Below are 18,861 nucleotides of genomic sequence, written 5' to 3'. Positions count from 1 at the left end.
CAGTCTAAAATTTGGAGTCTGTGCATTATATAGCAGACAATGTTTGAATACATAAATAAAACATTCCAGGTGACCTAAGAACAGAACACAAATTCCAATAGCAGTAGACATTACACTCTTAAGGAGGAAATGGCCAAACCAATAAGCAGGACAATATTCTCCTCTTTTAAAACTTTGTATCCTAATGCTTAGGTATCTTTCATCTATCCCTTCCTTAGATAAATTAAGAACAAAGAGAGCAACAAAAAGCTTGTGAAAAGAGTGTGTCCTATAATGGAAATATAGTGTTTTCATTTCAAAAATTGTTACGGTTTCTAAAAACATCTTACTCAATTTCATCCCATTTCCATCTTTTCTGAGTGAAAGAATACACCAGTATGTGCAACAGTTAAAACGTAAATTCCTGTCCAAGTATTGAGCCCATTAGTTGGTCTCGCAGATGAGGACGAATATAAAAGTACTAAAAAGGAATCATCAGTGGCAGTGACACCAGAAAAGCATGTGTCCACACGCATTTCATTGCCAAAAGTGCTTCAGGCAATAGAAGTGATCCATTTCGTCCATATATGCATGCGGCTCTCACCCTGGCATCCTTGTTCAAGATGTACTTTCTCATAAAGAAATCTAGCTAAAGCCTCCTCCTTCCAGCCCACATATTCCAAGAAGTCTCTATCATTCATCACTTCTTTCCTTCCCTTCACGCTATTACTTTATGAACTGAAAAATCTACGTATCTCCTTGATGTTTGCCTTCTTTTCCATCGAAAGCACAGCTACTCTCTGGATAGATCGTTCTTCCCTTGCTATTGGCTTTTGACTTGATAGAAGAATAAATTGATGGATAATCAGAAACAATCTGACAACTTTTCTCAAGTGCATGAAAAAGCTCCATGGAGGTCAGAGAATGTGTAGAATAATCTGAAGAACAGACCTACATTCTGTACATATCAGGTACTTAATATAAAACTGAAATAAAACTACCAAATTTTCAAGATTGTTTTCAGGGTAACATAATGTAAATGTACATTTTTTTTTCTTTTGGAAAAGAAATGTCGTATCTCCCCTTACACTTTGTTCATTGTCATTCTCTAATTCTGAGTCCTATTATGCTGATGATACCTCAAAACCTACGGACACATTTTCAAGTTCATTTCTTATCCTAGAATGTGATTCTGGAAGATAGTGACAGAGAACACTCAATTTAAACCAACTAAATTATTTTATGTTTCCTCTTATTACTTCTTTGGGACAATTATTTTTTTCTCATTTGAAACTAATTTATACATTATTTTAAATTTCCTTAATGTGTTTATACTTAAGTTTATTCTATTTGTTGAGCACTGATATAATCTATATTTTATCTTTACTGTCTTACTGTTATCTTTAGCAAAATGTACTTTCCATTTTTATACCAGTAATTTCAAATCTGCATTTGCCAGGAAGCTCAGTGTAGCAAATTTATCTTCCTCAAAGATTTCTCGATCTCATGTCCATAGCAAATGATGAGCTGATTACCACATTTTGTTTAAGAGGGAACCATGCATCTTGAATTCCTACAGAATTGTTGCTGACACATCTATACTTAAATATTTTTCCATACTTCTGAAAAATGCCTCCAAAACCACAGAATGTTCCTCTACTTTCATCTAGAACTCTGAGATATTCTGTTGATGCGAGAAGGTATATTCAATTTTTCTGTTTACTGATTACCTTTTTTTCTTTCAGTAGTAAATAGATTTCCATTTATTGTTTCCTTGGACTTTTATTAGTAAACCCAGCTCAGAAGGTAACATGTTTGGGGCTCCTGGGTGGCTGGCTCAGTCTGTTAAGCGTCTGACTTTTTTTTTTTTTTTAATTTTTTTTTTCAACGTTTATTTATTTTTGGGACAGAGAGAGACAGAGCATGAACAGGGGAGGGGCAGAGAGAGAGGGAGACACAGAATCGGAAACAGGCTCCAGGCTCTGAGCCATCAGCCCAGAGCCCGACACGGGGCTCGAACTCACGGACCGCGAGATCGTGACCTGGCTGAAGTCGGACGCTTAACCGACTGTGCCACCCAGGCGCCCCAAGCGTCTGACTTTTGATTTCAGCTCAGGTCATGATCTCAGGGTTAGTGAGACTGAGTCCAGCCTCAGGCTCTGCACTGACAGTGCGGAGCCTGCTGGGGATTCTCTCTCTCTCTCTCTCTCTCTCTCTCTCTCCTTCCCTCTCTCTCTCTTCCTCTGTTCTTCCCTGCTTGTGTTCATGCTCCCTCTCTCTCTCAAAATATAAGTAAACTTAAAAAAAAAAGAAGCCAACATGTTTGTGATTTTTAAAAGATTTAAGTGTCTAGATACCTAGATAAGTGCCATGTATCTGTCATTAATATTTTCTATTCTTTTGTCAGTAATGATTTATCTACACTCTGCTACCTGTGACATTTGCTCAATTTGTTGGTGATGTACAATCCATTAACAATTTGCTTTGTCTCACTCCTTTTAACTGAAATTAGATGTTTCCTATCATACGCATATTATGTAATTAGTGCATAAATTCTTTGATTATTTTGAAAGATCTGAGAGAAGCAGTTACAGATTTATTCTACTAAAGGGAGGGGGAGTCCAAATTGATAGTTGCTGTTTACTAAATAAATATATTCCTCTGTTTAAATGTGTTTTCCATAGTCTATTACTTCTTGAGTACTTTATTAGGGGGAAAAAATCAAACGAGTCAGTGTCACGGATTTATACAAATAATGTAGTCTTCTGTTAGGTAAATGAGGTAATCCTAACTAAACATTTAAAGTAAAAGATTGTTCTGTGGAACACACTGTATCTTCTTTAAAGTAATCAATGAATTTGCTTTATAATATAATCTCACATGGGAGCATATATTTATTTAATAACAATACCAACCTTTCTTAGTTCAACGAGGTTGATCTTTGTCAAATCTAAGTGTAAGATGTCTGCTGATCTAGGTACATTTTTCATACAAAGTTATATTGTTAATAATTGACAGGTTGGAGGGAGGCTGGTATCAGACAATACATTTTTTTTAACAGATGTTATATTTCCTAAGTTTGCTGCTAATGAAATACACATACAAACACAGGAAAATTTGGTATAAATAAGCTAGAAATCGTCCTCATCATTTATGTTTCTGTTTTTATGTGTAGGCCCATCTCATTTATTTTGAATTCACTTTACTTTGGGAACTGACTTCAAATTTCATGCATGCATGATTTTCTTCTTAGTATTTTTTTTTCATGCAAGGTACTTAAAAGATTTTTTTTTCAGAACAGGGAACTATATTAACTCAGAGAAATATATTGCTGTATTTCAGGTGTATTGATACCTGAATCAACCTGAACTCTGCTGTTATATGTGGTTTAAACCTCTGCTTCACAAAAGATGAATCTCTTTGCCATGGCCACATGCTGTTTTATGTAGATGCACAGCATCCATAATAAAAATGTCTGTAATTCTAAAAGTGATTGTTATAGAAACAGGAGCCTTGTACAGCTGGGCAATACAAATGTGCTTTGGAAAACTTATTTCACAAATTATTATTTAAATAGAGTTCCCGATTCCTACTCTGCATCAAAACGCACAAAGTTTCTCTAGAAACTCTATAAACATAAGGTTAAATGAACCAAAGACTGCAAAATTAAACAAAAGGAAGATTCAGACCATTTCCCTTGTAATAGGTTAATCATACAAATTGACCATACAGTTTGGCAATGTTGTTTTTTTTTTAAAATAAGGGTGCAATAAACAATATTTTCTTTTTTTAATTTTTTAATGTTTGTTTATTTTAGACAGAGAGACACAAAGTGTGAGTGGGGAAGGAACAGAGAGAGAAGACACAGAATCTGAAGCAGGTTCCAGGCTCTGAACTGTCAGCATAGAACACGACACAGGGTTCAAACTCACGGACTGCAAGATCGTGACCTGAGCCGACGTCAGGCACTCAACCGACTGAGCCACCCAGGTGCCCCAAAAATATTGTCAAGTGACTTTATTCCCTTAGTAAAATATTTTAATTCATTTTTGTGAAACAAATGTTTGGAGAAAGAAATGCTCAAGCAATATAAAGAACCCAGCTATTTTAAAGTGACTTCTCAAATTATGTAATATTAAAGACAACAATGATGCTAGATCTGAATATAGTCTTTAAAGGATAATAAATAGAATCACTTAATGAAATCACATTAGAACTTAGGGGTGCTAAGTCTAGTGATTGATTGTTCTCTGAAAACAGTAATAGTTGTATGAAGAAAAGGAAAATACTACATACAGAGTTTAGACACCCAGAAAAAAGATACATTTTGTTATAAATTTAGCCTTTTCTAAAAAATGCAACAAATAGCTTTTCATGCCAGGAGAATAAGGTAATCCACCTTTAAAGGAATCTGAGAGTCATCTAGTCATAAAATCTTAGGGTCCTGACATGGTGACATTTTTCTTCATTTTAGAGATGAAGAAAGCATTTATTTATCAATGGCACCCAAATCATTTCTTAGAAAAGCCATAGAGCTTCAGTAGACCGTGTAGAGGGTAAAACAGAGGAGCCAGACTAGCAAAATGGCACTGACAGGAGAGCATGACCTGGAGAAAACGCCTGAATAAGCTTTCATATCAACAAAAGGTGGGACATATGGGAAGTCAATGGAAAAAGTCAAGGTCACTGGCCAATATGAAGAGAGTTCAATCCAGGAAACTGATACTAGTGTTTCAGTTTTGGGAGTGAATGTTCACATTCTCAGGAGCTCAATCAGCTCATCCAAGAGCAAGGACTCAGTGTTGGTTGCCCACGTTTTTCAATGCTTTCACCTGCAAAGGTGACTATGGACTACCAGGTATGAGTTTCTCCTATTACAACATCTCACTGTATCCTATACCTTTTGAAATTGACTTGAAGGAAAAAAAAAAAAGAAAGAAAGTAATATATTACCTAAAAGAAAAAAAAAATCTAAAAATGGCTCATGCCATCATTATTTTATATTTGGACTTTTAAATTTTTATGTCGTAATTCAAATGATCCAATTTTGAATTCTCTGAATAACCTACAAACCAAAGAAACAAAGATTCAGGGAAGGAAATAACCTAAGTTTACTCAAGGTTGTTATTTATCGATTAGGCAATAGATACCTAAAAAAGGTAACATTTATTTCTGGGCATTTTATTTTTTAATGACACATTAAATGGCATAGTGTTTAAATTTTATTTTCTAATTGTTGGTGACATAAAGAAATACAAGAAATACATTTATATTGACCTTATATTTAGGAAAAGTATTAATTTTATCTACAAATTGTACTAATGCATAGTAGTATCATTGTTGTTATTTTTATTATTAATTGGATATTGAACTTTATCAAAAGCTTCAATTTCCAGTATTGAAATGAATTTTAATATTTTTCCTTTTCATTTGAAAACATATTTTTTCTTGATTCTCTGAAAACATTTCTTTTATGATATTTCTATGTTCACAAGAGAGAATATCTGTAATTCAAAATATATCTTTGTCAGATTTTAATATTAAAATTATGCAGAAAATAGATTCCCCCTCTTGGTCTTTTTTAATACAATGTTTTTTCACTATCATTCCAATTATATGTTTTTAATTTTTATTTCTTAAGTGTTTCTTAGCTTATTCAGAGATGCCCTTATTTCCAATGGATTATTTTACTAGCGAAACTTTTGAATTTGCATCTTAGGATCTAGCTTTGGTTTTTTTGTCATGCAGAAAATAATGAGGCCAATCCTTGGCAAATTATTAAAACTTGCTTTGTGGCCCTGCATACAATAAATTTTTGGTCAATGTTTTCTGTAACTTTCAAAAGAATGCATGATCTGAAGTTGTTCAGTGCATTATTCTATATTTGTCATTTAATTATGTTATTAATTATGGTTTTCAATCTTCAGCATCCTTACCAAAATCTTATGTAATTACTCTATCAGTTTCTTGTAAAGCATAGTAAATTCTCAACACAATAATGGGCTAATCTAGTTTTAAATATTTCTATCATTTTTTTCTTTGTTCATTTTGAGGCAACATTGATAAGTGTATATAAATTTAAAATTGTTATTTCTACCTGGTGCATAAATTGTTTTCATCCCAATGAATGTATCTCTTTATATCTACCAATGTTGTTTGATGAAGTGTGTGTGTGTGTGTGTGTGTGTGTGTGTGTGTGTAGTTGCATGAATATGTCTACAGCAAGTATACATATTCAAGTACTTATTCGTTATGTTTTTCTATATGTTTTCTTTCAAATTATTTTCCTCTATCACATTGATTTTACACCTCCTTAAACAATATTTAAATGATTTTTTCTTATCTATTTTGACAATATGCATCTTTTGAGTATTTATGTGATTTTATTTCAACATAAATACTAATGTATACTTTCAGTTTACATCATTTTAATTTTCTTTCTATTTTATCCATTATTCTATATTTTTTTCTCTTATTTCTTGATTTTTTTAAAATTGCAAGACCTCTACCTAGCTACTAGAATTTTGTGCACTACAACTTGTATCTTATTTTGCCTGTTTTGTGTTAAGAGACCATCTATGTATCAGCAGCAAATATGAGAACTTGTCATTCCAATTTTGAGTTTTACAAACTTCACAGGAATTTCTGGATTATTTTGGAATTACTATTGGTTACAAACGTCACATTTTATTAGGATTATATTTTAGTTTTAAAATAGTCTTTCTAGGGGCACCTGTGTGGCTCAGTCAGTTCAGCATCTGACTCTTGGTTTTGGCTCAGGTAATGACATCACACTTTGTGAGTTTGGTCCACTAGGACAGAGGAGGACGCTGCTTGGGATTCTCTGTCTCCCTCTCTCTCTACCCCTTGCTATCACCCACTCTCAACTGTGTGCTTCTCTCTCTCAAAAATAAACAAACATGAAAAAAATAAAATAGACTTCTAGAATCCTTGAAAATAGCTCGTATATGAAAATTTTATTTCCCCTATATTTTTGTACTGTAAAATATAATCCAGCAGGATAAAATCACCTGCAACAATTTGGCAAGTATACAAACTATTTTAAAGTGAACAAATATTTTCATGAACACAGTTAAGATCAAGAGATAGAAATGTAAACATTGCTGTCTTTAGTATTAAGTATCTCTATTACAATTGCCATTAGCTTGTTGGTTACATGTTCTTTTTACTATTTTTATTAGTTAATCTAGAGGTTAGAGCATGCAATGTGGACATACAAAATCTGTTATAAAATCGTAGTTTATCAATTTCTCAAATTTTAAGGATCCCAAATTTAAGGAGTTTAGAATATTTTAACTTTGTGTGTCTTTCTCACTTATGATCCCTTGTTGCCATGTGTATGACGCATATTTTAAACTCCAGAAAATGTTTTGATTTCTATTCATTCATTGATAACTGAGTTTTTATGAATATATTTACTGATTGATTTTGTCTTGGAGGTTCCTTATGACTTAAACTTACCAGTATAGTTATTTTCCTGTTTTTAGCCAATATAATTCTGAGACTGTGTCTTACAGGATGGGATTTTCACATTTTGTTGTCCTAACTATGAGTTTTTCCTGTCTTTATTTCTGAGGGATATTTTTGGTAGAAAAAAGAATTCATGCCTGCCAGTTATTATTTTGCCACTGTTGGGAATTATCTTTCCATTGTTTTCTGGGTTTTATCTTTCTTGTGGAAAAATTAGCTTTTGGTATTATTCTTTTAAAGTTATCTTTTAGGGGTACCTGGGTGGCTCAGTCTGTTAAGTGTCCAACTTCGGCCCAGGACATGATCTCATGGTCCATGAGTTCAAGCCCCGCATCAGGCTCTATGCTGACAGCTTAGAGCCTGGAGCCTGCTTCATTCTGTCTTCCTCTCTCTCTTTACCCTTCTCCCACTCACACTCTGTCTCTCAAAAGTGAATACAGGTTAAAAAAATAAAAATATATATATATCTTTTAAAATATTTTTACTTTAAATTAAATTTTCTATTTTTTTTTTTTTTTGGTAGTCACATATTCATATACAGTTCTAAGAAACACAGAGAGATGCTATGTACCCAGTTTTCCCAACTAGGAACATCTTACAAAACCAGAGTACAGTATTGGGAATACAGATTCTTATTGTAGTTTTAATTCCTGCTTGCCTAATCTTCACTTCAGGTATGGCTAATCTTCTGTTACCAAGAACTGAGAGTCCACATTCAGTGGCTTTATCTTTTACAATCTAAAATTTCCACTTGAAAGTTTAACATTTTTCTCATTAATTGTACTTTTATAATGAATGTTAAGAAAATAATTTTAGGATGCGTGCACCCATTTCTGACACAATGAATAGGGTTTAGTAAATAAATCATTATATATCTGTATCATAAAATTCCTTGCTGTTTTTGAAATGGTGATATAGACAAATACCTAACTATCTGAAGTGATCATCTTAAAATATTATCTATACATTATATAATATATTAATTACTGTTATATTCTAACATAATATGATTAAAATATAATACATTATATAGTCTGTAAGTACTTCAGGATATACTTTTCACCCATTTTGTTCTTATCATACTTTCCAATTTTCTTGTGGTGCATGAACATGGAAAATAGAGTTGTTCATTTATATATACACAAATACCTTCTCAGGAGGGCATTGATAACATAAGCAATGATTACTTTCGCACAGTATTGATTGGGCCTTATAAAAAAATAGGCAATGTTTCTCAGTAGTATAATTTTAGGACAAGCTTTAAAATGATTTAAAGTAGGTCTGGACAATATAGTTAGAGTCATTCTGGTTTACCAAAGACAATAAAGGGGAACAGATGACTCGGCTGGACCTAGACCCTAGACCTTTTCTATCTGGATTCACCTGTGACAAACTTTAAGGTGTTGCTCATGGAATTCATGCCTCCATGTAATCCCTTCCCCTTGAAGTCTGGATGTGACCTGTGATTCGCCTCTGAGAAACAGATATGGCAAAAATGTTGATATATTATTCACCTGATTGTATTGCACTACATTATATTTTATAAGACTGATTGACAACAGACTTAGCAGATCTCTTCCTACTTGTTTGATGAAGTAAATGGGCTACATTAGGGAAGCCCACGGAGCAAGAACCGGGGGGCAACATGTCAAGACTCCAGGTAATACTCAAGAGCTGAGGAAAATCCTGAAGCTCTGAGGTCTGTAGCTGAAAGTAATTACACGCTTCCAATAACCAGGTGAGCTTAGCCATGATCTCAAGCCTCAGGTAAGATCATGGTCCTGATGGATACCTTGATTCCAGTCTTGGGAAGGACCCCTGCAAAGATCCAGCTAAGCCATGAACAGACATCTGACCTACAGAAACTCTGAGGTCATAAATAAGAGTTGTTTTAAGATGCTAAGTTTGTGTACTTTGCTATATAACAGAAAACAAAAAAAAAACAAATGCATATCGCCTGCCAGACCTCTGCTTACTTTATGTGCCACAGCCCCACTGGTCTCCCTTCAGAATCACAGTGCTCCTTTAGCCTGTTGCCATGCTACATCCGGACTCGCCACCCAGGTTCTTCTTAACTTCCCCCACTGTCCGTACTCCCTTCATACATAGGTTCTCTTCATGTGGTTAAAACCTAACATCGTTTGGTACCAATATTACTCAATGGACACACACATGTCACTCCTGCAGGCCCTCCAAAGTAGACCAACAAGTGCCTTCTCTGTAATCTAGGCTCACAGCATCAATAGGACTGGAAAGTTCACAGTTTCCTTCTAATTTAATACAGGGCTTCACCCAAAGCATCCAATATAATTCTATGATGGATATATGTACGAATGAGTTCATTTTTTGAGTAACATTTGAGATCTGGAGAAAATTCATTTTCAAGGATTCTCAAAAAAAAATCTATTGGGTACTTAAAATAAAGCTTTATAAAATTATTTCCACTGAGCCCAAAAATAACACTGAAGGATTTTGAGGATTATATATAAAGATAATAGAAAGAGAGCTGCTTGCTTTTCTTCCATCTCAATGATACGAAGGAAACAATTAACTTACCTGGCCAGGCTTTGAATTTTCACAGACAACAATATCATATTCCCTGGCAAGTTCGGGTGGATTGTCATTGACATCCAGAACTCTAATACCCACTGTCACATGGCTCAGCAAACCAGGATTGTCTGCAAAACACACAGGGATATATTTAGTATTTCTATGCACACTTTGGAGGCTTGGCTTAAAACAAACCTCCCTACTATTGTAGCTTGTCGCCATCTCCATATGCTGCAACAGGACTTTTGGCAAAAGACAACTTTATGATGGCACTCTTTGCGAGAACTCATTAACTTACAGAAAAATGAAAAATGAAAAATGAACACCAAGGCATGACATGCATGCTAAAATGATATTTTGTCATATCAAGGAAATTACATGTTATTCAGGAACTGGAGTGGGAGAAAGTTGTCAGAATTCATTGTATGCTGTCAGAGTCTGAGGGATGAACAATTGGTTTCATCATTAATCTAAGAAAAGCATCGCAGTTGGTAAAAAAAAAAAAATACATAATGTTTAAAAAGTTCAGGGTTTCAAATCTAAATAAACTCGGGGAAAATAAAAAGTACAATTTCTTTACACAAATGATAATTTTCTTCTTTTGTTTAAAGTGTATTTATTTATTTGAATGAGAGAGAGAAAGAGCATGAGCAGGAAAGGGGCGGAAACAGAGACAGTATCTTAAGCAGGCTCTGCGCTTTGTGCAAAGTCCAACATGGGGCTCAGTCTCATGATTCTGAGATCATGAGCCAAAATCAACAGTTGGACACTTAACCAACTGAGCCACCTGGTGCCCCAGGATAATTTTCTTCTTATAGAAAAAATGCATGCAGTGTGTGATATTAAGTCGTATTTGGGGAGAAATAAATAATAATTTAAATCAGAACTTACCATAGAACTAATATACAACTCTGGTAGATATAAAAATATTATAGTTAATACCCTAAAATATGTCTTAAACACATATTTTTAAAAAAAATCTTCCCATTTTTTAGTAAGTTTATTAATTCTGAGATGGAAGAAAAAGACAAATTTTTGGTTTTATTTACATGTTAGAGCTATAAATACAGGATTAATAATCGGAAAACTAAATATATGTGTTTTATTGCTGATAGTTGTCATTACCTTTAAAAACTCCAAAATAAAAAAAAAAAATAGACTAATACATGTAAAAAAGGACTACTAAAAAAGACAAAGTCTAGACATATTTATAAATTATCAAAGCAGAACATGAGAAGGCAAAAACTAACTATATTGGAAAAAAGGGGTTATGGATATACATATATATAGAGAGAAGATACTGAAAATAGTAAGAACATGCATGGAATAAAAAGTGCCAGCAGTAGCTTTAAAAGGAATAGAAAATTTGAGGAGGAGCACAATAACTAAATGAAATCAAATTTCATTTAAAAATAATTTTTCAGGGTACCTGTGTGGCTCAGTCAGTTAAGTATCCAACTCTTGATTTTGGCCCAGGTCATGATCTCATGGTTCCTGAGTTCAAGCCCCATGTCAGGCTCTGTGCTGACAGCAGAAAGCCTGCTTGGGATTCTCTCTCTTTCCCTTTCTCTATGCCCTTCCCCTGCCTGTGCTCTCTCTCTCCCTCTCTCTCTCTCTCTGTCTCTCTCTCAAAATGAATAAATAAGCTTTAATAATAATAATAATAATACATTATTAACATTAACATTATTAACATAACAATAATTAACATTACTATATTATAATAATAATTATTATTATTATTTATTATTATTTCTGGGGATCCGAGTGGCTAAGCCTATTAAGCATCCACCTCTTGATTTTGGCTCAAGTCATGATATCATGGTCTTGAGATCAAGTACTCTGTCAGTCTCCACACTAGGCATGGAGCCTCCTGAAGATTCTTTCTCTCTTTCTCCCTCTGCCCCCCCTCTGCTCCTCTCCCTCTGCCTTCTCTCCCTCTCTCTCTCTCTCTCAAAATAAAAATAAATATTTTTCTAGGGGTGGCTCAGTCCATTAAACATCTGGCTCTTGAATTCAGCTCAGGTGATGATCTCAAGATATATGAGTTGACACACGGCACTGACAGCACAGAGCCTACTTTAGATTCTCTCTCCTTCTCTCTCTGATCCTTCCCCCCTCTCAAAAATAAACAAGTGTTAAAAAAATAATACTTTTTCTAAAGAGAAAAATATCATCTAGGTTATTTTATCTAAAATTAAAGAAACAGGCAATTGCAGTCTTACACATCTCTTTCCAGGAAAACAGTGGAAGAAGGAAATACCCTAAAGCTTGTTTTCCATGGCTTGTGAAATGTTGGTATCAATCCCAGACACTCTCACTGATAAGAGATTTTAGGTGTAAACGGCCTAAACAAGACACTGGTGTGTAAAAATTATATATATCTGGCAATTTAGTTCCATGCTTGCTTAGTTTAGCATTAAAGGAAAGAAGAAACAAAGGAAGGAAGGAAGGAAGGAAGTTAGAAAGGAAGGAAGGAAGGAAGGAAAATGCAGAGGAAGAAATGAGGAAGGACATTTTAAAAAGCACAAAAATTACTCAAAAAGTTAATGAATTAAAAGAGGAACAAAAAAAACCATAATCTCCTCAACACATATGGAAAAACCAAGATTTAGAACACAATATCCATGTATTATAAACACAATGAAACAAACAAAACAAACAAATCACAACAAAAACAAAAAACAAAAACTCTCAGTGAACTAGAAACTGAAATGTGCCCTCTCCAACTGATTAAGGGTACATTAAACAAATAACAACAACAAAACAACAGCGTACATTATTCTTAATGGTGAAAAACTAACTAGAATTAATTAACAAAGCTATAAGGAAACTAGAAATAAATCTAACAAAGTAAATGAAAGACCTATATGCAAACACTTTATTGAAGTGTTTTATTTAACTTATTTAGACTTCATTAAAGAAGATCTAAAGAAATGAAGAGCTATACCACGTGTGTGGTTAGGAAGACAAAAATAACACAAATAAAACCAACCTTTCCAAATTGATGTGCGTATTGGGGTGCCTGGGTGGCTCAGTTGGTTAAGTGTGGACTTTTGGTTTTAGCTCAGGTCGTGATCTCAAGGTTCGTGGGATTAGGCCCCATGTCAGGCTCTGCTGCCTGCTTGGGATCTTCTCTCCCTCTCTCTTGGCCCCTCCCCTGGTCTCTCTCTCAAAAGAGTATAAACTTTAACAAAAAGCAAATTGATGTGTATATTCAATGTAACCTATTGAAAATCCCAATGTTCATAGAATTAAAAGCTGATCCTAAAATTTATAATTACTAACATTATTCAGACTTGTATGGAGGAGAACAGTAAAGAATCCTTGCTCTACAATTTACGAGGCTTATTATATGATACCAGTGGCTATACTATTGTCACTATGTAAATATCTCTCTTACTTTCTAGATGTCATATCTGATTTTTCTCTTGTATTATTTTATTTCCCAACTAGGTACTTGTTCACCTTTTAAGAGCAGACCAAAGCAATCTGTTTTAGAAATCTGAGTCAAGAATAATTTTATTGGCTCTAATCATTAGTATCAGCAGCCTTAATTGTCCCTGCATAAATAGTTCTCTGCTCATTTTCCAAGAAGGCAGAATTAGAAGCAAGCTTAGTGTAGTTAGGGATAAAAACAACTGTTTTGTAGGAGACGATTCTGGAAAGACTACATCTTGAGAAAAGCCTACAACAAAAGAGTTAGGTGTCTGATTGTTTTCAGCCTTTGCCTTCTCACTGTCCCCACTCTGTCTTGCTCACGACGTCCTCTGGACTGGAATGGCCTTGCACTCATTCCATACCAGAGTTCAGGAAACTCCACTCTTCTAGATGGAAATGGACTCTGTGTTTACCAAATATTGCTTTATTAATTCAATGCATAATTACTATTCCTTTCCTTAATGGTGAAAAACATAGTGTTCAGCAGCAGACAAATGACAGATTGTGTTCTGTGGGGAAGCTGAATGGATTCTAAGCTTAGTGTGGTTGGGACTAATGACCTGTGTGCCCTGCCATGCCACGGCAACCACAGGAGATACCGATGAAGAGATATGAGACACAGAACGTTGGAGTAAGCTTACTGTCATTACCGATGCAAATCGAATAACTGCTGTCTATTTACTAACTGTCGGATGATTTGTAAAAACTGTGCCTTTAATTCCATATAATTAGAGGCTGGAAACACATGATGGTTTTGTAGCCGCTTGTAGCCTACCTGCATATATTCTGGTATTTTCTGCTCAATAATAAAATTAGCTACTTCTAAATTAGCAAACTGGCAGGTGCCTTTGGGTTCCTCTTTCTTATTTCCCATGGCCCTTGAGTTAGTATGTTACCCTTCAAATGACAATAACTGTACCTATAAAATGTGTACATGTTCAAGTGTGTTAGAAGCATTTTTCTCTGGCAAAAATTAGATAATGTTCCTGAAGTTCTTAATGCAACGTTTCTGTTATTGCTATTATTACTTGTGTCTTCATGCTTTATTTCTAGAAATTGCTGTTTTTAATTGATGTATAATTGACATAGAATATTACATGAGTTTCAGGCGTACATCAAAGTGATTTGGCAATTATATATATTACAAATTGCTCACCAGGATAATTGTAGTTACCATCTGTCATCATAGAAAGTTATGATAATATTAGTGGTTACATTCCTCGGGCTTGAATTTTCACTCCTGCGACTTATTTTATAATTGGAAGTTTGTACTTTTTAATCCATTTCACCTATATTGCCTACCCACCCCACCCCGTACACCTTCTTCCTCTCTGGCAACCACCAGCTCTTTCTCTGTATTTAGGAGTCTGTGTCTGTTTTTTCTTGTTTCTTCAATTTTAAGTCTTGTGATGGCAGAGTAAATATACTGGAATCAGACGAATTTAAGTATGAATCCCCTTTTCCAGCACTCTTTAGGCACGTGAAATTTGTAAAGGTATTTATTATTTCTATACTTTGATTACTTAACCTGTTATCCGTTATTTGACTTCCCAAATTGTGTTTCTGAGAAACAATTAACAAAGTCATGTAAATTTTAGAACACTGATCCTGAGAGAGCAGACCGCACATCTGAATCCTTTCTGAAGATCACAAACAAAACAGAAACAAAACTTACAGCATGCTGGCAATCCTATAGATTTGCATTCCAGCAGGAACTACACTATAAAAAATCACCCATGCTTCATGTAATGCCAATATAAATGCAACTCCATGAGCAGAATGCCCTCCATGAAGATAGGGATTCAGTCAAAGTATTGGCGTAGGATATTTCAATGCAATTGCAAGCTTGATACTATGATTTTTAGAGAATTTTCCATGACTTGAGGAACAATCCATTCTATCCAGTGAGTTTATTTGAAAAGTCTGATACGTGCATGCCACTCTGATTAGTTCACTAATAGAATGGACCATCCTTTTGCATTTTTAAGGGGGTGAGCAATGAAAGGATAATAAATTTTTCCTCATCAGATACAATCAGAATATGAAAGTGGTTCGTTAATTACAGCAAATCCGTTAACACACGACATCATTAATGAAAATCATATGTATATATTTCAAATATTTGTATTAAGATATCTGAATATCTAATCATTCACCGATCTCTAAACCGTGAGATACAGATAAGGCCTTATCTCTGAGCATAGATCTGCTGCTTGGGGTTCAACTTCACCATTCTTGAAAGAAATCCCACTCACTGCAGCATTTATGGGCTCCGAATTTATTCCAAGTGAAGGAAGCACATGAAAATATGTTCAAAGAAGTTTTAAGCACAGCAGCATTATAATGAAACTCCCTGAAATTTTATAATAGTCTTATTTTTCTCCAAAATGACAACTCTTTGTTGTTGTTGTTGTTGTTGTTGTTAGTTAAAATCACTTTTATCAAGTCTTAGGAAAACTTAAGCTTGAATTGCACAAATCCTGATTCCATTACGCACATATCTGACATCACTTGGTATAATAATTTAAATAAATGAAATAATTACAAAGACAAGTTTATCAGGATTTGAAATAGAAATTCAGGAAGTAAACTTTGGATTTTGGCCAGGATATAGCAAATGATACCAGACTAACCTGCTTATATAGAGGCTATAGAACTGAAAATATAGAACTGAAAATAGACAGTGAAGAACTATGCTTCCTGAGTGAAGAGAGAGGCCTAAGCTCCCAAGACCTCCTCTAGCTTTGATATTACATTCATCATAACCACATGGGATATAGTCCAGGGAGGAAAGGCTAGTTGTTTAACATTCAAAAATCAATGAATATCATTCACCACACACACATAATTATTTCAATAGATGCAGAAAAGAGATAACAAAACATAACACCTGTATTTGATTTTAAGAAGGAAAAAAAAACACTTAGTAGATTAAGAAGAGAAGAGGTTTCCTCAACCTGAATAATTGTATAACAAAACCTACAATTGTCATACTTATAAGGGAAAGATTGAATCTTTTTTAATGTTTTATTTATTTTTAAGACAGAGAGAGACAGAACATGGGTGGGGAAGGGGCAGAGAGAGGGAGACACAGAATCCGAAACAGGCTGCAGGCTCTGAGCTGTCAGCACAGAGCCCCACGTGGGGCTCGAACTCACGAGCTGTGAGATCATGACCTAAGCCAAAGTCGGACGCTCAACCTACTGAGCTACCGGGACTCCCTGAAAGATGAATGTTTTAACTTAAGGATCAGAGAAAACGAAAAAAGGCAGGGATACATCCTGCAGCAATTCTCCTGAGAATCATGTGAAAGCAATTAGACAGAAAAAGAAATAAATGTTATGTCAATTGCAAAGTGAGAAACAAATCTATATTTCACAGATGAACATCCATGTAGAAAAGACCAACTAATCTACAAAAAGCTACTGCCACTAGCTTATATTTATTTCAATAACAATTAAAATAAACATTTAAACAAATACCAAATTTATATAATGTGAAAAAATATAACCACATAAAATATGCTCTATATCTGCATGCCAAAACCTATAAATATTGGTCACATAAATTTAAAATACGTAGAGGTGCCCGAGTGGCTCAGTCAGTTAAGCATCTGACTCTGGCTCAGGTCATGATCTCACGGTCCGTGAGTTCAAGCCCCACATTGGGCTCTGTGCTGACAGCTCAGCCTGGAGCCTGCTTCAGATTCTGTGTCTCCCTCTCTCTCTGCCCCTCCCCTGCTCATGCTCATGCTCTGTCTCTCTCTCTCTCTCTCTCTCTCTCTCTCAAGAAATAAATAAACATTAAACATTTTTCTTTTAAATAAAAAAATAACTTAGATAACTAGAAACATACATTATGTTCATAGATAAAAGGCTCAATAATTTTGAGATATCCATTCTCCTAAACTTGAACTACAGATTCAATGCAATATGAATAAAAATTCTAGCTTGTATTGTTGAAGAATTGATAAGCTGATTCTAAAACTTACCTGAAAAAGAAAATGTCCTAAGTTAGCCCAAACAATTTTGAAAAAAGAAGAAAGATGCTGAACGTACTTTCTGATTTTAAGTGTTGCTAAATAGCCACAATAATCAAGACCATGGTATTAGCATAAGACTATATATGTGTGTGTGTGTTTTATATTACATTATATTATATCATATCATATCATTATCTGCTGATATGATTAATGGTACATACAAAAGAGAGTCCAGAAATTAATCAAAACATTAATGGTCAGCTATTAGTGGACAAAATTAACAGGTTATTTATTTTATTATTTTTTAATGTTTACTTTTGAGAGAGAGAGAGACTAAGCATGAGCAGGGGAGGAGCAGAGAGAGAGGGAGACACAGAATCTGAAGCCAGCTCCAGGCTCTGATCTGTCAGCACAGAACTCAACGTGAGGCTCGAACCCGCACACCATAAGATCATGACCTGAGCTGAAGTCAGACGCTTAACTGACTGAACCACACAGGCACCCTGACACAATTATTAAATAGAGAAATAAGAGCATTTATAACAAATAGTCGATCAAATGGAAACTCATATTTGAAGTAAATTAAACTTGACCCTCACATCTTAGACTTTTATTTTTATGTTTATTTTTGAGAGACAGAGAGGGTGTGCGTGAGCAGGGGAGAGGCAGAGAGAAAGGGGGAGAGAGAAGGAATCCCAAGCAGTCTCTGTGCTGCCAGTGCAGAAACCAACAGTGCAGAGTTCCAGGGGCTGGAACTCACTCACAAACTGTGAAATCATGGCCTGAGCCGAAAACAAGAGTCAGACATTTAACCAACTAAGCCACTCAGGCGCCCCAACCCTTACATCTTATCATATATATAAAATACTACTCAAAGTAAACCACCGAAGAAAATATAAAACCTTAAATTTAAATATATAAGAACAGATAGGTTAATATTTTGTTACCTTGTGTTTAGTAAAGAATTCCCTAAAGTATGTTCAGATTCATAGAAAGATATTAAAACATCTTTTCTTAAATGTTTACAATTTCAAGTAACACACAAGCTGAGACTTTAGGACAGTTAATATAATTTCGGAACTGAATGCAAACATATTTTAGGGTGGAATTTGTCTGCATTAAACAAAATATTAAGTAAGGACTTTAACTCATATATTAAAGAAGCATAATAAATTCTGGGTCAATCATATGTATTTATTATAAACATGTTAAACATTCTCTCTTTGAAAAACATTTGAGACTACTTCGAAGAATATATTATATGCTCCTGGTATGTGCACCAATTACATATATTGAGAAGATTTATATTTACAATAGGAAACATGTACAGGATATGTTATATCAGCAGTATCAATAATACATGAAGCTATAAAAACTGAAAACAATCAAAATGCATTGGACTTTTTAAGCACAGATTA

General features: G+C 34.5%; 1 protein-coding gene across 7 annotated transcripts in view; it reads right to left on the bottom strand.

Moving 5' to 3' along the window:
• The window catches only part of CDH18 (cadherin 18), a 1,006,396-nt gene that overhangs the window by 30,375 nt on the left and 957,160 nt on the right, over window positions 1-18,861 (bottom strand). For all 7 annotated transcript variants that reach the window (XR_006702407.1, XM_045441405.1, XM_045441423.1 and 4 more), the window contains one exon: window positions 10,027-10,148. Coding sequence is in view for 6 of the 7 variants with exons in the window: in XM_045441405.1 (XP_045297361.1) it covers window positions 10,027-10,148 (122 nt within the window). In the remaining variant the exon portion in view is untranslated. The remainder of the gene's footprint in view (window positions 1-10,026; window positions 10,149-18,861) is intronic.

Source organism: Leopardus geoffroyi, chromosome A1, assembly GCF_018350155.1.
Source record: "Leopardus geoffroyi isolate Oge1 chromosome A1, O.geoffroyi_Oge1_pat1.0, whole genome shotgun sequence".
NCBI classification, from domain to species: domain Eukaryota; kingdom Metazoa; phylum Chordata; class Mammalia; order Carnivora; family Felidae; genus Leopardus; species Leopardus geoffroyi.
Note: the sequence above shows the minus strand (reverse complement) of the source record. Positions and strands in the feature narration are given on the sequence as shown.